We start from the raw sequence: 26416 nt of genomic DNA, 5'->3' as shown, positions 1-26416 counted from the left end.
GTCCCCCAACAGGCTACCTGCTCAGTGGTGAATCTTCCCCTCCCCCTCCCCCCCATACCCGCTTCTGTGCACTCTCTCTCAAAAAAAAAAAAAAAGAGCAAAGCTAATGGAGGAAAACCCAACTGAGAACTGAGAAACAGAATGAGAAAAAAAGAGTCCTGATACGATCAACTAAGCTCCTGATATAGCCACAAAGTCTCCCTACTTTGCTTCAGTCAGTTTGACCTGGGTTTTTGGTCATTAGCAATCAAAACATAACTGCTTTGTACATTCTGTGAAAGTTTGGGTACAAAGGTGACAAGTACATGTGTGAGCAACCCCAAGCCCAAACCCTGCACTCCCACATTCCAGTCCAGGCTCTGCCCACAGTGTGCTGTGAACAGTTACCAGTTGCTCCCCCTCACCTCTCTGGTCGAGTGCCCGAGTCAGACCTTCCACCAGCATGGCAGCCTCCTCACCACTCTTGGGGAACTGGGCACCCACCCAAGACTGGATCTTGGGGGGCAGTGCACCCAGGAACTGCTCCAGCACCAGCAGCTCCAGCATCTGCTCCTTGGAGTGCGCCTCGGGCCGCAGCCACTGGCGGCACAGCTCCCGGAGCCGGGCCAGGGCCTCATGTGGGTTGGAAGCCTCCTGGTAGCAGAAGCGCCGGAAACGAAGACGTGCAGCCTCAGGGTGGGCAGTGTGGCCAGAGCTAGATTCCTGGATCTCAGAGAGGCTGGCCTCCTCATCCTCCACCTTCACGCGTAGAAAGCCATCCCGTTCCCAGGGCACTGGGCTCAGAGGGCTCTTGGGGATGGCCATCAAGGAGCAGTACAAAAGTGAGGCACAGGATGGCTGGAGTGTTGGAACTGGGTCTGCAGGAATGCCAGAACTTTGTCATCATGTGGAGCTTGGGACTCTGCTCATACCTGTAGAGCAGGGCAGATGCAGACTTGGGGCCTGTGAGATGTAACTCATTCTCACAGGACACAGATGCTCAAAATAATCAGGTGCTAAGCACCATTATAAACGTTTGCATACAGTAACTCATTTAAAACTCACAAAAACTCAGGAGGTAGGAACTTCCTTTCCATTTTACAGATATGAAAACAGATACAGAGGAGGAGAAGATTTGCCCAAAGTTTCCCAGATACTGAAGGGATGGGGAGTTGCTGAGCTACAAAACCAAGGCAGCCTCAGCCCATGGCCAGTCTGCTTACAGTGTTCCCCCCCCACAGAACCAGGTCTCCCTCCTATCTCACACACACTCCCCAGGTAGCTACATGGTCATTCCATCACTTTATTTGCTAATTATTTTGTAGCTTCTGAGATGGATACTTATATAGTTGACGTTCAGCCTTTCTTTCTTTCATCTTTTCTAATACATGTACTTAAGGCTATAAATTTCCTTCTAAACACAGCTTTAGCTGCACACCCACAAGTTTGATGCTGCATCTTCATTATCATTTAATGAGTTCAAAATATTTTCTAAATTCTGTTGTGATTTATTCCTGATCCATGGGTTTTTTAGAAATCTGCTCTTTCATTTCCAAATAACTGGGGTTTTCTAGTTGTCTTTTTATTGTTGATTTCCAGATTAAGACTGTTATGCTCAGAAAATGTGCTTTAGTCCATTTTAATCCTTTCAAATTTGCTGAGACTTGGTTTGTGACCCAGGGTACAGTTAATTTTGGTCAGTATTCTGCATAAACTTAAAAATAATGCAAAAAAATTAAAAACAGAAGTACCATATAATCCAGCAATTCCATTTCTGGGCATTTATTTGAAGAAAATAAAAACACTAACACTAGGGGCGCCTGGGTGGCTCAGTCATTAAGCATCTGCCTTCGGCTCAGGTCATGATCCCAGGGTCCTGGGATCAAGCCCCGCATCGGGCTCCCTGCTCAGCGGGAAGCCTGCTTCTCCCTCTCCCACTCCCCCGGCTTGTGTTCCCTCTCTCACTGTGTCTCTCTCTGTCTAATAAATAAATAAATCTTTAAAAACAACAACAACAACAAAAATAGTAATACTAAAGTGAAAAGATATATTCATCCCTATATTCATTGTAGCATTATTTATAATAGCCAAGATATGGAAGCAACCTAACTGTCCGTCAATAGATGAATGGATAAAGAAAATGCGGAATATTACTCAGCCATAAAAAAGAATAAAATCTTGGGGCGCCTGGGTGGCTCAGTCGTTAAGCGTCTGCCTTCGGCTCAGGTCATGATCCCAGGACCCTGGGATCGAGCCCCACATTGGGCTCTCTGCTCGTCGGGAAGCCTGCTTCTCCCTCTCCCACTCCCCCTGCTTGTGTTCCCTCTCTCGCTGTGTCCCTCTCTGTCAAATAAATAAAATCTTTTGAATAAATAAATAAATAAATAAAAAGAAGCTACACTTGATTAAAAAAAAAAAGAATAAAATCTTGCCATTTATGACACATGGATGGACCCTGAGGGTATTATGCTAAGTGAAATAAGTAAGACAGAGAAAGACAGATACCATTTCATTTCACTTAAATGTGGAATCTAAAAAACAAATGGACATACAAAACAAAACTAGATTCATAGATACAGAGAACAGACTGACGGCTGCCAGAGGAGAAGGGGGTTTGGGACTGGGTGAAAGGGATTAAGAGGTACAAACTTCCAGTCATAAAATAAATAGGTTATGGGGATGTAATGTATAACACACAGAATATAGATAAAGATATTGTATTAACTTTGTATGGTAAGAAATGGTAACTAGACTTATTGTGATCATTTTGTACTGTATATAACTGTTGAATCACTATGTTGTACAGCTGAAACCAATATAATATTGTATGTTAACTATACTTCAGGGGCGCCTGGGTGGCTCAGCTGGTTAAGCGACTGCCTTCGGCTCAGGTCATGATCCTGGAGTCCCGGGATTGAGTCCCTCATCGGGCTCCCTGCCTGCTTCTCCCTCTGACCCTCCTTCCTCTCATGCTCTAGGTCTCTCATTCTCTCTCTCTCAGATAAATAAATAAAATCTTTAAAAAAAAAACACCAAAAAACTATACTTTAGTTAAAAAAAATGCAAAGCCTTCCTGGATAAATGATGAAAGATAAAGTAGATAAACAACTTCATCAAAATTAAAAACTTTCATGATTTGAAGGATACCATCAAGAAAGCAAAAAGGCAACCCATAACATGGCAGGAAATATTTGCAAATTATGTATCTGATAAGGAACCCGTATCTAAAGAACTCCATAATAAAAAGACAAATAATCCAGTTAAAGAATGGGCAAAGGTTTTGACTAAACATTTCTTCAAAGAAGATATACAAATAGCCAATAGGCGACATGAAAAGATGCTCAACATCATGGTTACCAGAGAAATGCAAATCAAACCCCCAATGATATACCACTTTACACCTGCTAAGAAGGTTAAAATAAAAAAGAGATAACAAATGTTGGTTGGCACTTGAGCCATGGCCCTGGGCACAGGGAGAAGGAAACATTAGTAAAATAAGACCCCAATCCTGAAACCTTTCAGTGGCAGCTGGCAACTTCTGGCAAAACTGTGTTCTAGCCCCTAACTCCACCATGAAGCTCACTTGGACCTCTTGTCACCTTGTCCTTGCCATTATCCCCAACCCCCATCTTTTCAGCCTTTGTCCCTGTTATTCTCGTGTTCTAAAATCTCTCTCTGCGGGCGCCTGGGTGGCTCAGATGGTTAAGCCTCTGCCTTCGGCTCGGGTCATGATCCCAGGGTCCTGGGATCGAGTCCCGCATCGGGCTCCTTGTTCCGCGGGGAGCCTGCTTCTCCCTCTGCCTCTCTCTGTCTCTCATGAATAAATAAATAAAATCTTAAAAAATAAAAAATAAATAAATAAATAAAATCTGTCTCTGCACCTAATTTCTCCTAGTCCTCCAAACTGCACGTTACCTGCCATTTTCTCCAAGAGCTGTCCAAGCACTTGGGAGCAAGCTAAGTATCCTTCTGAGTGCCCTGCGTCTCTCTTTTCCCAGCTCTGGCTATAACCACACGTTGCCTCAGAGAGATTGGGCATGCTGGAGTGACAGTGCCCAGGGCACGGCCTATGTCAAGTGCACAGTAACAGGTGCTGAGCAAATGGAGGGACCAGGAAAGGCTGAGCATGGTCATCCACAGATGTGGGGAATCACTGCACAGGGAAGGGGAAGCAGGAATGGCAGGGATGAGGCAGCAAGAGGGGCGCCTGGGTGGCTCAGTTGGTTAAGCGACTGCCTTCGGCTCAGGTCATGATCCTGGAGTCCCGGGATCGAGTCCCGCATCGGGCTCCCTGCTCGGCGGGGAGTCTGCTTCTCCCTCTGACCCTCCCCCCTCTCATGTGCTCTCTCTCATTCTCTCTCTCTCAAATAAATAAATAAAATCTTTATAAAAATAAATAAATAAATACACGCAGCAAGATTCCAAGCTCTCTTTTGTACCCCTGGAGCTCCTGTTCTGGAAAATCCCTGATGACAGTCTCTGAGACACACGTGCACGGACCTGCCTTAGCCCACCCCCGCTATGGGCTGACCTCACATCAGGCCAAGGCCCCCAGCCCACGGGTGTTTAACCAACCGAAGAGAGTGGTCCTTACGTGCAGCCGTCCGAATAACTGGCACCTACCTCAGAGGGTTGCTGTGGGGTTACCCAAGGCGACCCATGACAAACGTCCAGTACGGGCCCGGCACACCGCAAACACGTGGTGAACAACCAGTCTGTCGACTCCACAGCCTCCCGCCGGACTTCAGCACGCAGAAGGTGCCGGGGGACATAGCCACAAACCCAGACGGGTGGCCGCTGTCAAACAACGCCAGCTGCGGACGTGGCAAAGCACAAAGTCTCTATCACATACTTGGTAAACTCTGCCAATCACCCAAATGTCAGGGCCTGACAAAATCTTGGTCACGTAGTCAAACGCACACACCCTATCTCAGGCACAGTGTCAGCCATACCCCAAAACACACCCAGGCACACAACATTTCTCAGCGTCGCTCACAGCAAGGCCATCACGCGGCGAATTCCGACAGTCATTCGTCATCTCCGAGCCGCCGTCTCAGCCAGTCAGTCAGAGGCAGGGGCTCGCGGTCACACCTCCAGTCACACGACGGCCACACCCCATCTCATTCATACCGTCACACAACAGCCCTCGGAAGCTCAAGCCACCGTCTTCGTCAGCCACACAGCACAACGGGCTGTCAGCGAGAAACGCACACCCGCGAGGCGGCCGCCGCTGACGCACACCCGTCAGGCTGCATCCCAGTCAGCCGGTCCCACACTCGATCAGGCAGTTCTACACCCGGCTTGGGCGTCCGTCAGTCGGCCCTCCAGTCGCGCCGCTCGCGGTCGGCCCCGCACGCGTTGCCCAGGCCGCCGCAGGCGCCGGCGGCTTCGGGGCCCGGAGCGTTCCTCGCCGGCCGCGAGCCCAGCGGACCGCGCCCCGACCCACCTGACCCGCGCGGCGCCGGCCACTTCCGGGAGCTCACTCGGCGGCGCCCGCCCGCCGGGACCACGACTCCCAGAATGCGCCACGCGGTCCGGCAGGCGCGCCCGCTCGCCGGGACCACAATTCCCAGGATGCGCCTTGCTGTCCAACGGGCGCGCGCGCTCGCCCGCACCGCAGCGCTCGGGAGGTCTCGCGTCCCAAGCTCCGCGGCCCGCACGCGGCCCTCCCGGCCTCCTGGGTTATAATCCGCCGAAGGCCCGGGGCCCCTCCTGCGCGCCGTGCGGGCACGCCGGGAGTTGTAGTCTGGGCGGGCAGGGGGCAGAAGGCTGGCCCGTTGTGGGGTTGCGGTGGCGGTGAGCGGAGAAGTGGGCCGGGGGCTGTGCGGGAGGCGGAGCCGTGCGTGGGGGCGTGCACCGTGTGTAGTGCGTGTTGCTTTTGAGACTCCACCTGTTTGTCCTGTATGGCTGTAGGTGCCCCGGAGGCTAGGCCGAGTGTTCATTCTCTGCGACCACGTGTGTGCGTGGTTTGTGTGCGTAACTGTGTGTGTGTGTGACCTCTGTTGGTCGCCATATGTGATAATCCTGCAGCACTGCGTGGCTGTCACATTGTGTGATGGTGTCTGGTGGTGCTGCCCAGGAAGGCCCGGTACAGCAGGAAGGCCCCAGGCTGGCTATGATTACCGTATGTTGCTGCAGTGCCCGTGACTGTGATCTTGGATGTGATTGTGTGGAGGTGTGGATGCCTGGAGGTGTGACTGTACGTGAGAATATGTCCTCCGTGTGTGCATGTGGGTGTGTGAGAGTTTGAGCAGAAGACTCCAGCTGGGGGCCCAGGACAGAGAGGGTGGTGGCCCAGCCTGCGTGCGGGTGAGGCTTTGAGGTTGGCCTCGCCCATCGTATTGACCGCAGCCCGTGATCATGTCTCCTTCAGCTCATCAGACCTTTTCCTGCAGCCAGCCTTCCACAGATACATCCTGAGCAGTAAGGGCCAGATGGGACACTGCAGTGAAGACGACAGGCGGCGCCTGCCTCTGTGGAGCTGGTGTTATTGTTGGGAAGGCAGACAGTAATCAAAGAAACAAAAACTTTTCTTTTTTTTTTTTTTTAAAGATTTTATTTATTTATTTGACAGAGACAGAGACAGTGAGAGCAGGAACACAAGCAGGGGGAGTGGGAGAGGGAGAAGCAGGCTTCCTGCTGAGCCGGGAGCCCGATGCGGGACTCGATCCCAGGACCCTGAGATCATGACCTGAGCCGAAGGCAGTCGCTTAACCAACTGAGCCATCCAGGCGCCCTTTCTTTTTTTTTTAAAAAAAGATTTTATTTAACAGAGAGAGACAGCGAGAGAGGGAACAAAAGCAGGGGGAGTGGGAGAGGGAGAAGCAGGTCTTCCGCGGAGCAGGGAGCCCGATGCGGGGCTCGATCCCAGGACCCTGGGATCACGACCCAAGCCGAAGGCAGACGCTTAACGACTGAGCCACCCAGGCGCCCCAAAAACTTGTTTCTGAGGAGTTGGCTTCTCAACTGATCCTGAATAGAGAGAAGGGACAGAGAGAATGTTTCAGTAGATGGAATGCAAATCCCAAGACCCCGAGGTGGGTACAGGCAAGGAGGCCTAGCTGGAGTGGATCGAGGGAAGGAGACAGCAAAGGATAGGGACAGAATGAGGAGGCCCATGGGGGCAGATGGTGCAGGGCTTATGGGCCATGTGTGGACTTTGATGTCTACCCTGAGAGAGGTGGGCACCATGGGAAGCCTTTGGGCAGAGGACTGTGCTGTGACTTAGCTCTTTGTAGGATTCCTGTGGCTGTTACAGGGGAAGACTGTTGGGGTGAGGGTAGAGGCAGGGAGATGTAGGAGGTGAATGCTGCTGGAATCCCGGGGAGCAGGGTAGGTCAGATCAGGATGGTGGAGGTAGAGGTGTTGATAGGTGGTCAGATATAGGTCTGTTTTGAAGATGGAGCAGACAGGGTTGATGGGTTGAAGTGCAGCATCCAAGGGGAGAGCAAGGCTGGCTCAGGAGCCTGAGAGTGTATTAGTTTGCTACAGCTGCCATAACTAAATACAACAGACCGAGGGGCTTAAACAGTAGACGTTTATTTTCTCACAGTTCTGGAAGCTGGAAGTTCAGGATCAAAGTGTTGGCAGGGTTGGTTTCTCCTGAAGCTTCTCTCCTTGGTTTGTAGATGGCCACGTTCTTGCTCTGTCCTCTCATGGCCTTTCCTTATTAGCATACCCCTGGTATCTCTCCCTCCCAGTCACTGGATTAGGGCCCCATATGACTTCATTTAATATTAGTTATCTCTTTAAAGGTCCTGTCTCCAAATACAGTCACATTCTGGGACATACTGGGGGTTAGATTAGGATGTTAACATGTGAATTTGGGTGGGACACAGTTCAGCCCATAATGGGATGAAGGCATTGTTATGAGTGTGGGGATATTTTCTGGGAGGCTTCTGAGGAGAGGGGAGAGAGGGCAACAGCCAGAGGAGACCCAGGTGCCAGGGAGTAACGATCCTGGATTGACAGTAGGTGTGAGGTGACCTGGAAAGTCGATGGAAGCTTTCCTCAGGGCCTTCCTCTCTGTCCAGATTGGGAGTCTGTGCTGTTAGAGCTGAGAGGAGTCCTGCCCTTTCTATGACCTGAGGCCAGGGCATCCTTGGTGCTTAGCACAGGTCAGAGTCCCAAGAAGAGTTGAATGAATGAATGAATGAATGAATGGCAGACTGACAATGTTCCCTTGCTTGAAGCTGCTTAACTGGATTCCCACTTACTTTCCATACCCACCATGGCCCTTCCACTCCATACCCCAGACTTTCAGACACCTTTTATGCTTATTCTCTGATTATTGGACCAGTGCTCTAGGCCTCTGGGTTTTCCTGAATAGACTCTCCTCTCTTCCTCTCTGCCTCTGTCTCTTTCTCATCCTCTCCCCAGAATTCAAACCCCATCTTTTTCAGAGAGTATTCATTTTTTTTTTAAAGATTTTATTTATTTATTTGACAGAGAGACAGCGAGAGAGGGAACACAAGCATGGGGAGTGGGAGTGGGAGAGGGAGAAGCAGGCTTCCTGCGGAGCAGGAAGCCCGATGCGGGGCTCAATCCCAGGACCCTGGGATCATGACCTGAGCCAAAGGCAGACGCTTAACCAACTGAGCCACCCAGGTGCCCCCAGAGAGTATTCATTTTAATTTGGCAGTTATATCAGTCAGTTATTGCTCTGTAATGGTTAGTTACAACAGTTCAGTGACTGACAGCAGTAAGCACTTAATTCTCTCCTGAGTCTAAGAATTGGCTAATCTGGTCTGGGCTTGGCTCCAGGCTGTAGGTTAGGTCCATTTCTGCTGCACTTGTCTTGTAGGGCTCATAGGGCAAATTTGCCTCATGGTGATGGCAGAGATGCCTGCAGGCTTGAGGCCTAGGCTCAGAACTAACATACTAGCAGTTCCACTCAGATTCTATTGACCAAGGCAAGTCACATGGCCACACCCAAAGTCAAGGAAGAGGTATCCATGCTGCCTTTCGTGGAAGGAACGACATATATGACCAAGGGTATGTACACAAGGAGGAGTGAAAAATTGCTCTAGGAATTCCATCCACTTCATCAATCCTTTTGATTTTTTTTCTGTTTAGAAAGTCAACAAAGCTGGGCGCCTGGGTGGCTCAGTTGGTTAAGCGACTGCCTTCGGCTCAGGTCATGATCCTGGAGTCCCGGGATCGAGTCCCGCATCGGGCTCCCTGCTCGGTGGGAAGCCTGCTTCTCCCTCTCCCATTCCCCTGCTTGTCCCCTCTCTCTGTCAAATAAATAAATAAAATCTTTAAAAAAAAAAAAGAAAGAAAGTCAACAAAGCTAACATTTATAATCTTGGTTTCTTTCAGATCAAGGAAGGTGACCACAGAGCATATTCAAAGACCTGCTGCAGTTCCTCATGGGGGTAATAATGGAGGTCATCAGAAAAGAGATTTCATGGGGTTCTGCCTTCAAAGACATTGACACTCCTGAGGCCTACTCAGGGAACCAGAACAGAGATCCTACTGAGGATCCTTTTTCAGGCAAGAAGATTTTAAGCAAACGTCATTCCCCAACATGGAAACTCCTAGTGTGGGGGGAGGTTATAGGCAGTAAAGTTGTGAGGAGTGTCAGGATACCTTCCAGCCCTATAAAACAAGAGAGTATTGCTGTGGAAAGGAAACCACACATGTTGGTTGCACATGGAGGAAGCTTTGAGCAGGTTCCAGAGCCAGCTGTGTTGTAGGCAGCCTGTGTGGACAGGAAACCCTGCAGGTGCGCCTTGTGTGGTAAGAGTTTCAAGCAGCACTTGGCCCTCTCGGTGCATGAGAGGACTCACGCTGGGGAAAAGCCCTATCCATGTAGCACCTGTGGGAAAGTCTTTCAGTGCCAGTCTAACCTCATTGATCACCAGAGGATCCATACTGAAGCCAAACCCCATGAATGCCGTGAGTGTAGAGAGGTCTTCCTTTTCTGGTATAGTATACTAAAAAGTACACCAGAGGCCCCACACCGGGGGGAAGTGGTACAAAGGCAGGTAGTGTGGCAAAGCCTTCCCAGGGAGCTCAGACCTGCAGAAGCACAACATTCACACAGGGGAGAGGCCCTACCAGTGTGGGGATCCCAGGAAAGCCTGCAGCTGGAGCTCACCCTGATCCACCATCAGAGGACACACAGCGGCGAGAAGCCATATGAGCGCACTAAGTGTGGCAAGGCCTTTGGGCAGAGTTCCACGCTCACTGAGCATCACAAAATCCACACAGATGAGAAGTCCTGAGAGTACCTGGACTGCAGCAAAGCCTTCAAGGGCACTGCAGACTTCAGCCAGCACCAGTGGATCCACACGGGGGGAGGCCCTACACGTGCAGTGAGTGTGACAAGGCCTTCTGCTACAGTTCATACCTACTCCCGCACCGGAAGCTCCACACCGGGGAACAGCCCTCGTGGCCACGCTCTCTCCACGTCCCATGTTACCTCCCGTCGTCCTGAAGGCCTGATGCATCTCATCTCCCTCATCTCGCACCTCATAGACTCCCATTGCTTTCCTCCCTGTTGCCAGAGTTTGCCCCTTTACCTGGTCATCTTTCCATACTCCTTCCCCTTTAAAAATTAACTCTTCTCTTTTTATTTACTTATTTATTTATTTTTAAGATTTTATTTATTTATTTGACAGAGAGAGACACAGCGAGAGAGGGAACACAAGCAGGGGGAGTGGGAGAGGGAGAAGCAGGCTCCCCGCCGAGCAGGGAGCCCGATGCGGGGCTTGATCCCAGGACTCTGGGATCATGACATGAGCCGAAGGCAGATGCTTAACGGCTGAGCCACCCAGGGGCCCCAACTCTTTTCTTTTTAAGCTATAGTTCACATACCTTAAGTTCACCCTTCTAAAGTGTACAGTTCACTTTTTATTATATTCACAAGGTTATGCAAAGATCACCACCGTCTAATTCCAGAAGGTTTTCATCACTCCAAAAACAAACCCCATAACCATGAGCAGCCACTCCCTACTCCCCTTGCCCCCAGCCTCTGACAACCATTAATCTGCCTTCTGCCCCCATGGATTTGCCTGCTCTTATATTTTGTGTAAATGGCCCCTTTGCGTTTTCTGACCACTGGTAGACACACCACAGGGGTCCTAATCCAAGGACTCCTTTGCTTTTCCCCCTCCAGACCCATCTTACCTGTCAAGCACTGAACTGGGCTTTGGCCTGTGGGTGGCACTGGTTGCCCTCATCTCCTTGGGTCTTCTTGGCCTCTCCTTGTGGTTTTCTGCCTTTTGTTGTCAAAGGAACGACCCCAAGATGCTCACCCCCAGTAATCCTAACAGACCACATCTTTATTGGGCCCCTTTTGTGCACCAGGCACTCTGGGCAGTGTCAGTTAGTCCCGTGTCCCAACTCTGCTGTGACCATCTCTTCTGCACCACCGAAGGCTTTATCTCTGGTGGCTCCTGTTTTCCAGCTCCCAGCCCTGCCTTCTCTGTCCAGCCAGCTTCACATCACTGCCTCCCTGCCTCCAAGCAGAACTTGCCTTTCTATCCACCCACCAGTGAAGGGAGCCCCACATTTTTCCTGGTTTCTATCACTTCTATGAACCATCATCCCTGTTTTTTCCCCCACCCAGGTACAATTGGCTCTGCTCCACTGGTCTGGTTTGTGTCTAGAGAGGCTGTATTGGTTTCCTGTTGTTGCTCTAACAAATTACCACAAACATAGTGGCTTATAACAACAAAAATCTATTGGGCGCCTGGGTGGCTCAGTTGGTTAAGTGACTGCCTTCGGCTCAGGTCATGATCCTGGAGTCCCGGGATCGAGTCCCGCATCGGGCTCCCTGCTCAGCAGGGAGTCTGCTTCTCCCTCTGACCCTCCCCCCTCTCATGTGCTCTCTGTCTCTCTCATTCTCTCTGTCTCAGATAAATAAATAAAATCTTAAAAAAAAAAAAAATCTATTACCTTACATTTCTGGAGGTCAGAAGTCCAAAATGGGTCTCATGGGCTAAAATTGCCCTGGTGGCAGGGCCAGTTCCTTCTAGAGGCTCCAGGTGAAAACCTATTTCCTTGCCTCTTCCACTTTCTTGTTTCATGTCTGCTTCACTGTCGTCTTATTTCCTTCTCTGACTCTGACCCTCTTTGCCTCTCTCTTTCACTTATAAGGATCTTGTGATGACATCGGATCCACCTGGTGACCCAGGATACTCTTCCCCATCTGCAAATTCTCTTCTGTCATGTATCATATTCACAGGTTCTGGGGATTAGGGTGTGGGAAGCTTTAAGTGGGGCGAGGAGGCATTACTCTGTCTACCACAGATCCAAATTTCACTGGTTTGGGGTTTGGCTTGGGCATCCAGATTTTTATCCAGGCAATTCTCATGTGTAGGCAAGGCTGAGAACCACTGGCTAAGGAGCAGGGTGATACAATAGGAGTACAGCCTACAGAGAGGGACCTAGCTGATCTCAGTTCCCAGTTGTGCTTCTTACTCTCTCCTGCTCAGCCAGATGATTTTACATCTCTGGGTCTCTACTTTCTCCATAGCATGGAGATAATAAACCTGACTTTGTAACATGGAGAAGTGGAGATAAGAAACTCTCACCTCGGGGCACCTGGGTGGCTCAGTCGTTAAGCGTCTGCCTTCGGCTCAGGTCATCATCCCAGGGTCCTGGGATCCGGCCCCGCGTCAGGCTCCCTACTCGGCGGGGAGCCTGCTTCTCCCTCTCCCTCTGCTGCTCCCCTCAGGGGTAAGCGGTATCTAACAGGGTTCTCGCTGAAGGCAGGCCAGGATGGTCAGACATCACCGGGAGGAGGGGGAGGATGAGGAACCCAAGTAGACACATTTGGAGGGTGGGAGATTCTTACTAAACTGACCTGGCTAGACTCTATAATGAAGGCCACAGGAGCTTGAAGTTTGAGGCCTCATCAAAAACTGCTCAGAAGAGCCTGACTCAAGTTTGGTCACAGAGAGAGTGTTTTGTCAGTGTGCGAGCATGCGATGTTTTGTGAGGGTGTGTTCAAGGGCAGATGCACACCACCCAAGGGGTGAAGTGAGAGCCTTGAGGCCCCATGGACTCCCCCTGCCTCCTGCCCCAGGACAGTCTGGCTGGGCCTGGATGCCCAGCCTCTGCCTCCTGCAGCTGGTGCCCACAGCTCCCCTGCCCTCTGCACAGTGTCTGGACAGCTCTTTGCAGACAGACATTTGGTAGGAGACACACGCATTTGAGCCATCAATAGGAACGGGCAAAGAACCTGGAGACTGGCCTTATGAGAAGAATGAATCGCCTCAGGGCCTTCTGTGGATATGACCCTACTCCTGTGTGGTCCTGTGCCAGCCTCTGCCCTGACCATCAGAAGCCAGAAAAGCTCGGGGGGTTCCCATCTGCAAGCCCATGCCCCTACAAGTGCCGCCCCTCCCCCCGGCCAGCCAGGCTCCTGCAGGGCCATTCATGCCAGCTGTTGGCTGCACTTCCTTCTCATCGCCCAACCGCAGCCAGTCGATGACCATCACTGACCTGCCTCTGGCGGAAACTGCTTCCTGGCGGAACAACACTCACACTGGACATACTCCTCTTCAAGTTAACATGTGAAGTCCTTGCAGGGAGGGGGTCACCATCCCCAGTTTACAGCCAAGGAACATGAGGCAGAGAGTAAAGACCCAGAGCGCATTTGGGTAGCGCTGGACTTCAAACCCATGAGCTGGATTTAGCTGGTTCTTGGACCCGACCACCCTGCAGGAAGGAAGCAGACTATGTTGAGGGCTGGCACTGTCTCATCCCTCCCTCCTCATCTCTCCACCTTGCTGCCAAGACACGGTCCCTGGTTTTGGGGTTTTTTTTTAAAGACTTTATTTATTTATTTGACAGAGAGAGAGGTAGCAAGAGCAGGAACACAAGCAGGGGGAGCGGGAGAGGGAGAAGCAGGCTCCCGCTGAGCAGGGAGCCCGATACAGGACTCGATCCTGGGACTCCAGGATCATGACCTGAGCCGAAGGCAGACGCTTAACGACTGAGCCACCCAGGCGCCCAACACGGTCCCGGTTTTTACAGAGGCTGAGTGGGTGACCCATGGCAAGCCTGCCCCGTCTGTGCCGTGTGGTGCCTCAGAGACTCACCAGCTGCCCCGTTCTTCCTGCCTCGCAGCCTGGTCCCTGCGGCTCACGTGGGATGCTCTCCTGAAGGTGCAGCCCCTGAGGCAATCTTGTCCCTACAAACCCAAGCTGTCTCTTCCTCTGGGAGAATCCTGATCATCCCAACCCATACTGCGTCCGGTTGGCTGATGCCTCTTCTCTCTTTGGGGCTGCTCGTAGCGGTGGCACTTGGCTGGGTGAGGGGGCATCACTGGTCACCAGCTGTGCTGGGTCATTGTGCAGCAAAGAGGAGAACTCAGTAGACCTGGGGTGTCCGAACTGCACACTATAAAGAATGGATTGGCCCTTGGGATCGGCTCCTGACAGAACCTCTAAGCCCTTGGAATAGCGTGCCTGGTGAGAGGGTCTTTCCTTACTGGGGGTCTTAGGCCACGCCAGACAGTCTGCATGATTTACGATGGGGACCTTGAGTCACACTCTATCAGCTTATCTGAGACAGCTGGAGGCTCAGGAACTAAGGTCAGTCATGCAGGCACTCCACATCTATGGGGCCACCCCCCCGTAAATGCCACCAGGCTTGGGTCACCTTCCCTGGCTGCCAATACTCCATGTGTACTGTCACTCCTAGTGGGGAGTACTAAGGAGCCTGTGTGACTACACTGAGGACAAGTGGAAGCTTGGACCTGGATTCCAGTTTATCCACCTTCTACTTTTGTGGTTAGAATTTGTATCCTTTTCACTGTAATAAACCCTCAGCCTGTTCTGAGTTCTAGGAGTCCTAATGAGTCACTGAGCCTGAAGGTGGTCTCGGGGACTCCCTTGCAGTCCTTTTGTATTCAGTATCTCACTGGTTCACGCACTCATTCCCTCTCAATTTTGGCCCTGCCATGTGCCAGGGGATGGGTCTAGAGAGGCACAAGAGACAGGTGTATGCTAAGGGGCTCTGGGTCCAGGGTGGGCTCTGAACGAGGACGTGGACAATGACAGCACAATGTTCATACTGCCATGGGGGACAAGAGGGGAAGACAGGCTGCTTCTGATTCAGCCAGTGAGGAGGTGCCCTGGAGCTGATGCTGAGGACAGGAGACCAACACAGGGATGACTGGAAATGAACCTGGAAGGATGGGCTATGCTGGGTGAGTGCAGGGGCTACAAGGCCAGACCACATCCTGATGGCCACAGAGAACCCCTGAGTGAAGCTGTGCGGGAAAGTGAAAGGCTCACACCTGTGGCGGAACAAAGGCGTGGCTCCACTAGGCACATAACCAACATCTAGACTGAGCAATGGCTTCCCAGCTCCTACTTTTTGCCTTTGCCTAGGTCAGCCAGATGGCTCAATCCGCTTCTTCAGGCATGACCCAATCATCCCACCCTCTCCCAGTCTCAAGAGAACATTAAACTCTAGAGCTGCCTCCTTACAGTGAATACCCCTTGCACATGCTGAAAGGGATGGAGGGACTGTTGCAACCCTGTCTCCATCTGCTAACTCTAGTATTTTTATCTTGAAAAGTGAGTGGCTTCTAGCTGGGGGCCTCAGGCAAGTGGTTTAACCTCTCAAAATCTCAGCTCCTTGGGACACCTGGGTGGCTCAGTCGGTTAAGCGTCTGACTCTTGGTTTCAGCTCAGGTCATGGTCTCAGGGTTGTAAGATCGGGCCCTGCGTCAGGCTCCATGCTCAGCGCAGAGTCTGCTTGGATTCTCTCTCTTCTACCCCTTCCCCCCTCAAATAAGTAGGCCTTAAAAAAAAAAGTCAGCTCCTTGTCTATGAAGTGGGGATAAAAATATCTGCATCCCAGGGGTGCTGAGAGGATGAAACAGAACAATGTGTAGAAGTGCTTACAAAGTGCTAAGGTCTTACATGAATGTCACTGGCTGAACTGATTTTAATGAATCCTCATGCTGAGGTTGATGAATGACACATAAAGTCTTTTTAAAGACTGGGACTGGGGCGCCTGGGTGGCTCAAATGGTTAAGCGTCTGCCTTCGGCTCAGGTCATGATCCTGGGGTCCTGGGATTGAGCCCCGCATCGGGCTCCCTGCTCGGCGGGGAGCCTGCTTCGCCCTCTCCCACTCCCCCTGCTTGTGCTCTCTCTCGCAAATAAATAAAATAAAATAAAAGACAGTGGCTTTGTGACACACCACAGTTCAGCATTATTAACCTTACTTTCTGGCAGAGGAACAAAACAAAACCATAAGGCTTGAGTTAATACAAGGCACAAACAACTGAGAAGACATCTTTTTTTATTTTTTAAAGATTTATTTACCCATTTTAGGGCGCCTGGGTGGCTCAGTTGGTTAAGCAACTGCCTTCGGCTCAGGTCATGATCCCGGAGTCCTGGGATCAAGTCCCACATCGGGCTCCCGGCTCAGCAGGGAGCCTGCTTCTCCCTCTGACCCTATCCCCTCTCATGCTGTTTCTCTCTCTCTCTCAAATAAATAAATAAAATCTTTAAAAAAAAAAGATTTATTTACCCATTTTAGAGAGAGTGCACGAGCAGGGGGTGGGGGCAGAGGGAGAGAGAGAGAGGGAAGCAGACTCCCTGCTTCAGGGCTCATTCGCAGAACCCTGAGATCACGACCTGCGCCAAAACAAAGAACTGGACACTCAACAGACTGAGCTACCCAGGTGCCCCAAAAAAGCATCTTTTCACGTTTTTGGTTTTTTTTAAATTTCATTTTTGCCTCGGCAAAAACTGAAATGAGCTCTGTTCAGGCCTGCCGAGAAGACCGTCCACCTGTGGATCTCTCCTACCACCTGGTGGATGTCTGCGGGAACCTGCATGATGGAAAATGGGAGGGGCTGTTGCTCCCCTTGAAGGCTCACTCTGGCTTTCTCACCCAACCGGGTGACCCTGCAGAGAGAAGCGTATGATGGGTAAGGGGGCTGCTCTGCACTGGCCCCGAGTTCCTGACACTCACAGGCCCTCCGCCGGATGAAGAACACCACGCCAAGGACAGGCAGGCGTCTGCCATGCTTGGCACACCCCCAGTTCACTGACGGATGAGAACCAAACAGCCGCCGAGGGTTTTCTGCTACTCACTGCACTCACGGTGTCCCCTGGGAATGAATTTTCCGGTGCTGGACCAGAGATCTGCTCTGGCTGAAGTTCTTCTCACACGTGTGACACTCAGAGGGCTTCCGTGCAGCGTGAACCCTCTGATGCAGAATGAGGGCCGCAGCCTCGCGGAAGGTCTTCCGGCACAGGCTGCAAATGAAGGGCCTGGCGCCCGCATGGACACGCTGGTGCTGCACGAGGTGTGTGCCACGGCTGAAGGCTTTGCTGCACACGTTGCACACGTAGGGCCGCTCCCCCGTGTGCACCCGGTAATGCTCAGTGAGGTGCGACACCTGGGTGTAAGCCTTGCCGCACTCGTTGCACTGGTAAGGCTTCTCCCCAGTGTGTGTCCTGCGGTGGAGGGTGAGGGAGGAGCTCTGCACGAAGGCCCTTCCACAGTCGCCACACACAAAGGGCTTCTCCCCCGCGTGGATCCTCTCGTGCTGGGTGAGGAACTTGCTCTGGCTGAAGGTCTTCCCGCATTCTCCACACGCGTAGGGCCGCTCGCCCGTGTGCACCCGCTGGTGCAGGACGAGGGCTGAGGAATCGCCAAAGGGTTTCCTGCACTCACCGCACATGAATGGCTTCTCGCCGCTGTGGATCTTGAGGTGCTGGCTCAGGTAGGAGCCCTGGCTGAAGGTCTTCCCGCATTCCCCACACGCGTAGGGCCGCTCGCCCGTGTGCACCCGCTGGTGCTTGGCCAGGGAGGAGCTCTGGCTGAAGGCACGGCCACAGTGCCCGCACGCGTACGGCTTCTCACCCGTGTGTGTCCTCAGGTGCTTGCTGAGGGAGGAGCTCTGGCTGAAGGCCTTCCCACATTGCCGGCACGCGTACGGCTTCTCTCCTGTGTGGCAGCGTTCATGCTCGGTCAGCGATGAGCTGAGGCTGAACGCCTTGCAGCACGTGCGGCACTCAAACGGCCTCTCCCCCGTGTGGCTTCTGTGGTGGACCAGGAGGGCTGAGGAGTCGGCAAAGGCTCTGCCACACTCACCACAGGCGAACGGCTTCTCCCCAGTGTGGACCCGCTGGTGCTGCACGAGGTGCGTGCTCTGGCTGAAGGTCTTCCCGCAGTCTCCGCACGCATAGGGCCGCTCGCCCGTGTGCACCCGCTGGTGTCTGGCCAGGGAGGAGCGCTCTCGGAAGTGCTTGCTGCAGTGGCTGCACTCATAGGGCCTCTCGCCTGTGTGGATGCGCTGGTGCTTAACCAGGGACGAGTTCTTGCTGAAGGCCCGTCCACACTCCTGGCACGTGTGCGGCTTCCCACCCGTGTGGGCTCTCTGGTGTTGGACGAGATGTGTGCTCTGTCCAGAGGCCTTCCCACACTCCTCGCATGGGTAGGGCTTCCGTTTATCAGGAATCTGTTGACAGCCCACAAGGCATGTGTTCTTGCCAAAGGCATCTCCCCACCCACCACACACCAATGTGTCCCCCGCAATGGGAGCTCCTTGAGGGTGACTAAGGTCTGGAAGAGAGCTGAGGGCTTCCATACACAGTCTCTCTTCTTGGCAGGGGTGCCCCTGATCTAGGACTGAAATGCAGGTGAGGCCCTTTTTGCCAACGTGGCTTGTGGGAGCTTGAGCCCTTGGAGGATTGCACTGATGCTCAGTGAAGAATGGGTGCCAGGAGAAAGTTCCTGCAAAGCTCCACTCTGGGCTCTTCTTCCCCTGGCTGAGTGTCACTGCTTGGCATTGTCTCTCTGCCACCTGGCCTTCATGTTCTGTGACTTCTTTCTGGATGGTGTGCCAGAAATCCTGCCCTGAGAGTCCCACTGTCATCTGCCCCTGAGACAGAGCACCCTTCTCTAGAGGCAGCCATGCAGCTCGGGGCTCAGGCTCTGAGACTGAAAAATAAGCAAAGAAACATGCTAAAGCCCTAACCTGAATGTGCACTGCCAATCTGAGGGGGATGGACAGAACCTCAGCAGTCAGACTGGACAACACAGACCTGCGGCTTTCAGTGGGAGTCCTGCAGCTGAGGACAGAAGAGTGAATGGACCAGGGTCCAGAAGACCACTGCAGGCTTGGTGATTCCCTACGACTTATGGGACTCGAGGGGTGCCTGGGTGGCTCAGTGGTTAAGCGTCTGCCTTCGGCTCAGGTCATGATCCCAGGGTCCTGGGATCGAGCCCCACATTGGGCTCCCTGCTCGGCGGGAAACCTGCTTCTCCCTCTCCCACTCCCCCTGCTTGTGTTCCCTCTCTTGCTGTGTCTCTCTGTCAAATAAGTAAAATCTTAAAAAAAAAAAAAGGACTCAACAAAGAGTCATACTCATGGCTATGACTGATTAGAGCAAAAGGACACCAGGCAAAATCAGCAAAGGGAAAAGGCGCAGGGGGCAGAGTCCTCTCCCAGTGGAGCCACACAGCATGCACCAAACCCCTCCAGAGCTGGATTCTGACACATGAAGTGCAGTCTACAGTTTGTTAGAGACTCAGTGACCAGGGTTTTACTGGGGGCTGGCCACGTATGCACCCACTGTGTAGCATGTACCAAAATTCCAGACTCCCAGAAGAAAAGTAGGCATTCAGTATAATCCACATTGTTTGTACAAATGGTTTAGGTGCAGTGAGCCGGTCTTAATCATTTAAGGAATGGTGGGAATCCTCCCACATTGGCTAAAGGCCAACCCTGCACCAGGCTTTCCAAGAATGGCGGCCACACGCCTGCTGTCAAGCCTCTTCTGCACAGTGGGGAAGGAAAGTGGTAGAATGGAACACAGAAAGGCATGGGCCAAGGCCACTGAGAGCCACCCCACCTGTCAGCTGCCACTAGGGTTGTTTTACAACCACGCCCTTACCGCGACAGGGCCTGGTCAACAGAATGGAAAACAGATACTCACACAAAAACCTGCTCATGAGTGTTCATAGAGCACTATTCCCAGAGGGTAGAAGCCAGACACAAAAAGACCACAGACAGTATGCCTGTATCCATATGAAAAATAAATGAATACATTTATATAAACTACATTTACATGAAAGGTCAGAACAGGCAAATCATAGAGACAGAAGGCAGACTGGTGGCTGTCGGGTCTAGGGAAGTGACCACTGGAGGACTGTTGGGTTTGTTTTCAGGCTCCTGTACCTACCAGCTCTTTTCTGTTGGATGTATATTGCACCGCCTTGCCCCAGGAGGAGAAATAAGCTGATCTGAAGCATGGTGACTATAATTACAATACTGTATTGCACACCTCAAATTTCCTACAGGAGTTGATTGTAAGCATTCTCACCACAGAAAAAATATTGCAACTACGTGAGCTGATGGATAGATAAATTAGCTTGATAGTGGTGATCATTTCATAATGTATATGTGTATCAAAACACCATGTTGTACACTTTAAATACATACAATTTTTATCTGTCAATTATACCTCAAGAAAAGCTGGGGGGAGGACGATTAATTTTATAAAACACCTGATCCGACAGACCCTTACTTCACTCACCTGGACCTCTTGGGACATCTCTCTTCACAGTCCAGGGGTCTTCCCACTGCTCCAGCTTGGAGATCACATCTGGTTTGCAATCGGGAAGTCCTGCCCATAGTTAGAAAGGAGGAGGAAAATGCTGACACTGTGGCCACAGGCAGCCACGCTCCAACAGGCCCAACAGTGCAGTATGTGTGCCCCAGGCACGGGAGAGGTCTCTCTCTGGTGACGTGGGGTGGGGTGTCCACTCTGCACAGAGGGGACCCAACTGGGGGACACAGGTCAGAGCAAGGACATACCTGGGTGTGGGTTACTGGTGACAAGGCAGGGGATAAATATGCACATGTATGTGTGAGCACACATGGAAACACACACACACGGGACATGGATGAAGAGGTGACAGGAAGGTCTCACCCAGGGACACCAAGTTGCTGTAGTTCCTCAGCATCACGTCACGGTAGAGGATCCTCTGTGTGGGGCCCAGCAGCCCCCATTCCTCCTGTGTGAAGTCTACAGCCACGTCCTGAAATGTCCCAGGCTTCTGAAACATCCCACATGCGCTGGCTCAGCCATGGGCCCTCTCTGAGCAGGGCCAGCCCCATGGGGAACAGCAGGATGTGAATGTTCTGGGAAACACCCTATTGTCATGGGGGGAAGGGTGTGGCTCACACTGTGAGTGGCATTATCATCACCTTGACACTGGGTACTGCAGTCCCACCTGAATAATTGTGTCTTCTCCAAATTCCTGTTAAAGCTTTACCCCTCAGTGTGAAGGTATTTAGAAGTGGGGCCTTTGGGGGGATTAGGTTTAGATGAGGTCATGAGGATGGGGCCCCAGATGGGACTAGTACCCTCATAAGAAGGAGAGACCAGGGGCGCCTGGGTGGCTCAGTTGGTTAAGCGACTGCCTTCAGCTCAGGTCATGATCCTGGAGTCCCGGGATCGAGTCCCGCATTGGGCTCCCTGCTCGGCGGGGAGCCTGCTTCTCCCTCTGACCCTCCCCCCTCTCATGTGCTCTCTCATTCTCTCTCTCTCAAATAAATAAATAAAATCTTTAAAAAAAAAAAAAAGAAAAGAAAAAAAAGAAGGAGAGACCAGGGGACACCCAGGTGGCTCATTGGTTAGGCCTCTGCCTTCGGCTCAGGTCGTGATCCCAGGATCCTGGGATTGAGTCCCGCATCGGGCTCCTTGCTCAGTCGGGAGCCTGCTTCTCCCTCTGTCTGCTGCTTCCCCTGCTTATGTGTTCTCGCTCTCTCTGACAAATAAAAATAAATAAAATCTTAAAAAAAAAAAGAAGAGGGAGAAACCAAAGCACGTGTGCTCTCGTCTCCTTGCCCAGTGTGTGAGGACACAGAGAGAAGGCAGTTTGTCGGCAAGCCAGGAAGAGGGCTCTCACCAGAACCCAGCCCTGCTGGCACCCTTGTCTTGGGACTTCCAGTCTCCAAAACTGTGAGGAATAAATTTGTTGATTAAGCCACAGTTCATGTATTTTGCTACAGGAGCCTGAGCAGATTAAGACACAATGATTCCTCATCACTTCCCAAAGCACTCAGCTTTATGGCCCCCAGAGACAGCCGGATGGCCCGTCAGCCCCCCACAAAGCCATCTGTCACACCTGCGTGGTCCGCCTCCCCTTTAGGGCTGGGCAGGGGAGGCTTGGAGGATGTGATGGCATGCAAAACCAGCCACATGTGCTCTGGGACCAGTAAGTGTCCCCAACATGGAGTTTTTGCCCCACAGCAGCACCCCAAGGCTGTGGCAACAATCCCTCTGCCTGTGTGTGGCTGTCTCCTTGGGGACCCCATGAAGAAAGGGCCTGTCAGCAGGCACCAACAATTTCAGAGTAACTACTTACCATTAACACCCAAAGCCCCCAACCACCTTTCTAAATGCTGCTCAGTACCACCATTCACTCATATGCTCTGCTCTGTCCTTTTCCTGGATATTGGCTGATAAACAGGGTGACCATAAAGAGCCTGTGTCCCAGATCGGTCAGGCATGGGATCTCCTCCAAGGTGCCCTAGACCGACAGGGTCACTAAGCCCCACCCTTGAGTGAAGAGAGAAGGAAGAAGAGGAAGAGGAAGAAGAGTGGCCAGGGCAGAGGAAGGGGCCCTGCCCCAGGACTCACGCTCCTTAGGGGCTGTGGCTCCATTCCAGTGGCGAGGGGTAGAAGCATCACAGAAGCAAGAACAGAAAGGAGTATGCCTGCTGAGACTGCTGGCATTTTTGGAAACTCACGTGGAAGGCATCTGCTGGGAATGCAGTATCTTGGGCCTTGGGCTTGTCTTCCTTGATGCTCCCCTGAGAAGGAAGAGCTGGGGGAGGGGAGGGGATGTGAGGGAGGCCAGATCTGCCCTCAGGCCCCAGAGACCCAAGCCCCAAAGTCCCCTCACCTCACATCCCTCCCCTTGCCAGCCACTAGACTCTTTCCCAGGGGCCCTGACCCTCCCAGTCCAAACCCTCCCAGAGGTGTTTCCTCCTGCACTGCTCACCCTGGGTCTGCTCTCTCCTGCTTATCCTCCAGGGCTTGGCAGAACCACAGCCCTCAACATTTACTATGTGCCAGTCATGATGCTTGATCTCATTCTGTCCCTATGAGGGATAGTTAGGACCAACACTACCGGACCCATTTTACAGGAAGGAAACTGAGGCATCAAGGGGTAAGATGCTTGCCTGAGTTGAGCTTTTGCATGGAAGCACTCCCACTCTTGTCCCCACCCCTGACCAGCCAAGATAGTGAGTCCTGTGGAGAAGGCTGTGTCCACATAGACAGATGGGGTGACCCACACCCTCCAGAATTAGTCTGGGGATGTGACAGCCCACCTGGACTCTCGTAAAGGGGTCTACACAGCCACCATGGATCCAGGGTGACCCAGAGGATGACAAATACTTGGAGTAGGAAATCCTGGACCCACAGGTCCACTGTGTGCCACTAACTGGCCATATCATTGCTCTAGGCCTATTTCTTCCTGGGTACAGAAAGGACAGGCTCCTGGGAGAACAGATGGCATTATGTCTTAGAAAGTCTTTGTAAAATGAAACCTAACACAGGAACACCTCATGGTGTCCTTGCTGCCAGAAGCCACACCACCTTTACATCCTCCATCCCGTCCTGGCTCCCACGCTGGGCAGGGGGTCACTGAGCCCAGGGATCCACGAAAAGCAGCCCTATAATTTGATACTTGGAGGCTGGGCCTCAGACCCCTGCCTCTAAAACAGGGAACTATCCATGAGCCGAGGCCGAGTCCCCGAGGGCAGCTGCAGCTGCCTGTGTTGCAACTCAGTGCCAACCCCAGGGCACAAACTTCTCAAGGACTTGCTGTGCAATTCTGGCCAAGTTCCCTAACACAAGGAAAAAGAGGTACTATCATCACTCTGTTATACAGGTAGGGAGAGGGGGCCAGAGAGAGGTTAAATCAAAGATAGGAAGCATGTGATGGGTTGGGATCTGAACCCACACAGTCAGACTTGAGTCTGTGCTTTCAAAAATATGTATTTTTAATAGAGGTATGAGTGCTCAGTTCAATGAGCTTTGACCAATGCACACACCTACATAGCCACTGTCCAGATCAAGCTCTAGAACTTTCTGTGAGGATGGAAATGTTCTGGAGCTGTGCTGTCCAATTCATCAGCCATCAGCTCCATGTGGCTCCCGAACAGTAGAAACACAGTGGTGTGACTGAGAAACCGGATGTGTAATTTGAAGTTTAACTGATTCACATTCTAATACCTCCACGTGGCTCTTAGCTACCTTTCGGACACCTCAGCACTAGGACTTTCAGCACCACGGACAGCTCCCGACAGGCACCCCTTCCAGGCAAGGCTCTCCCTGGCCCCGGTGTGACTGCTGCTGAGATTCTGAAAGCACACAAGTTGTGCCTATTCTTGAACTTCATACAAAGTAAATTATATGCTGTGTAACAGTCTCTGCCCCATGCTATCAGGTTTACGGACATCACTGGCAGCAGGACGGTTTGGGGACAAAGTGAGATACCAGGTAGGCAAGTGCTCTGAGGGAAAAGCAATAGTCTCAGCTGTCCTGAATTCAGATCCTAGGATACTCCCAGGAGTGAAGGGCTGATGTGGGGCTTTTTGCCCCTCCCCACAGGGGCAAGAGGGGCAAGAGTGGCAAGCTGATCCCTGGGGCCCTGATGTACCAAGTGCCCATACCTTCTTCCCAGTGTCATTCCTAGGGTCAAACAGTGAACGTGAGGGAGTCTGTCAGACCTAGGATCAAATCCACCTTACCACTCTGCTGAGTGACCTTGGGTTGCTCAATTCACCTAAGGCCTGGGTTTTCTATCTGTAAAACTGGGTAACAGTACCTTTTGCAGAAGGGTGTCTGTTCACTCATTCATTTAACAGATACTCCATGGACTGTGCACCACATCATGAAACTCATAGTCTATGATAAATGGGAACAAGTATACAGTCTTCGAATGTGGTTAAGTGCTAAAAAACATAATGTAGATGTGTGTGGCACCTGTTTTGAATAAGGTGGCCAGGGAGGGCCTCTGAGGTAATATCTAAGCTTAAATGCTATTCAGTGGCCAGCGGGGCTGGGCAAAGGGAGAGCTGTAGGGTGAGGCCTGAAAACAGGCAGAAATCAGGTCATGCTGGGCCCAGAAGGCATGGGAAGAAGTGTGGATTTGGTCACATCAGGGGTCAGCAAACTCAGCCCCACTGCCTATTTCTGTACAGACTGAGCTAAGAAGAGTTTCTCCATTTTTAAGTGGTTGGGAGGGAAAAATCATCAGGAGATTAATGTTACATGAAATTCAGATTTCAGCGTTGGATAAAGTTCTGGATTTCATTGGGGAAAAAAACATGTGGGTATGTGTTCTCTCTCTTGTTAGGTAAGCACCTACCTGACATCTTTGGTTTTGCCTCTTGGCCTACAAAGCTGAAAACATTTGCTACCTGGTGCTTTACAGGGAGAGTCTGCCAACCCCGCTGTGACAACCAGGGCAGGGATGGAAGGTTTCAGGGAGAGGTAGCCTCACCATTCAGGGTTTAAAGACCCCTCCAGTGCAGTGTGGATAGCAACGGTGGGAGGACGGGGAAGCAGGAGACCTGTGAGGAGGCGGTAGTCTGGACTAGGCTGAGGATGGCAGGGCACCAGAGCGACGGCAGCAGGAGCAGGGCCTGTTCTGAGGAAAATGTGGTTTCTGAAAATGTCCAGCCCTGTGACCACCACCCTGACATGTGCCTCACCTGGCTCCTCAGGCTCCATTGCCTGCCACTCTGCTCTGTCTTTGGGCTGTTTGACCTCAGCAGCTACAGGATAGGGGGCATGTGGTCTCAGTCCCAGACAGAGATCCCGGGTTGTGGGTGAGTCTTGCAGGGAAGGATTCCAGTTCCCAGAGCCACTGCCTCCTCCCATCTACTCCCATACAGCGGTCAGGCTCCTGGCTTTCACTTCGGGGCTCAGGGCTGGGATTCTGGAAAATGAAATACTGCTGGATGAGCAAAGGCAACAGGGAGCAGGTGTGGTCATACACATGAGCTTCCCTGGGACAGACCCAACTACCTCCTTCCTCCAAACTGAAAACACATGTCCACCCAAAAACCTGTACATGAGTGTTCACAGTAGCACTATCTGGGTAAACACACCGTGGTATATCCACACGATGGCTTACTATTCAGCTATAAAAATGAGTGAAGTACTGATACATGGCACACATGGGCTTTCAAAACATTATGCTCAGTGAAAGAAGCCAGACACAAAAAAGCCACCTATTGTATGATCCCACCTATATCGCACGTCCAGAACAGAGACAGATTGATCAACGGAAAGTAGATTAATGGTTGCCAGGGGCTGGAGAAAAGGGGAATGGGAGTGATGGATGGCTAAAGGGTAGAGGCCCTAGGTACACACCTGCGGTCACACCTACAGACACAAAGGGGGTGTCACACACACAAAACATCCC

General features: G+C 51.8%; 3 protein-coding genes across 19 annotated transcripts in view; all 3 read right to left on the bottom strand.

Annotated features, from left to right (window-relative positions):
• Positions 1-5566, bottom strand: part of ZSCAN22 (zinc finger and SCAN domain containing 22) — a 39603-nt gene extending 34037 nt beyond the window's left edge. Inside the window, exons 1-3 of one of the 7 annotated variants that reach the window (XM_045892471.3) lie at positions 5426-5566; positions 4603-4793; positions 405-911 (exon numbers count right to left, since the gene is read on the bottom strand). In XM_045892471.3, coding sequence (XP_045748427.2) covers positions 405-804 — 400 coding nt within the window. In that variant the 5' untranslated portion in view covers positions 805-911; positions 4603-4793; positions 5426-5566. The other 6 variants (XM_064580281.1, XM_045892468.3, XM_064580280.1 and 3 more) reach the window with 6 other exon arrangements.
• An 880-nt stretch (positions 5567-6446) lies between these two features.
• LOC123856171 (zinc finger protein ZFP2-like) overlaps positions 6447-26416 on the bottom strand; it is a 21091-nt gene continuing 1121 nt past the window's right edge. The window contains exons 1-7 of one of the 11 annotated variants that reach the window (XR_008507389.2): positions 25490-25869; positions 22615-22801; positions 20899-21025; positions 20503-20592; positions 17050-18904; positions 13435-13650; positions 6447-6951 (exon numbers count right to left, since the gene is read on the bottom strand). Coding sequence is in view for 10 of the 11 variants with exons in the window: in XM_054511658.2 (XP_054367633.1) it covers positions 17055-18904; positions 20503-20592; positions 20899-21025; positions 22615-22801; positions 25490-25869 (2634 nt within the window). In the remaining variant the exon portion in view is untranslated. Of the gene's footprint in view, positions 6952-11834; positions 13651-15730; positions 18905-20502; positions 20593-20898; positions 21026-22614; positions 22802-24237; positions 24443-24811; positions 24892-25489; positions 25870-26416 lie in introns of those variants that run through there. The other 10 variants (XM_054511658.2, XM_054511659.2, XM_064580200.1 and 7 more) reach the window with 10 other exon arrangements.
• ZNF8 (zinc finger protein 8) overlaps positions 25796-26416 on the bottom strand; it is a 13991-nt gene continuing 13370 nt past the window's right edge. The window contains exon 5 of the mRNA XM_045892412.3: positions 25796-25927. The gene's annotated coding sequence lies outside the window, so the exon portion shown is untranslated. The remainder of the gene's footprint in view (positions 25928-26416) is intronic.

Source organism: Mirounga angustirostris, unplaced genomic scaffold (genome assembly GCF_029215605.1).
Source record: "Mirounga angustirostris isolate CCGP_5_RB_7025 unplaced genomic scaffold, mMirAng1.0.hap1 SCAF_16, whole genome shotgun sequence".
NCBI classification, from domain to species: Eukaryota; Metazoa; Chordata; class Mammalia; order Carnivora; family Phocidae; genus Mirounga; species Mirounga angustirostris.
Note: the sequence above shows the minus strand (reverse complement) of the source record. Positions and strands in the feature narration are given on the sequence as shown.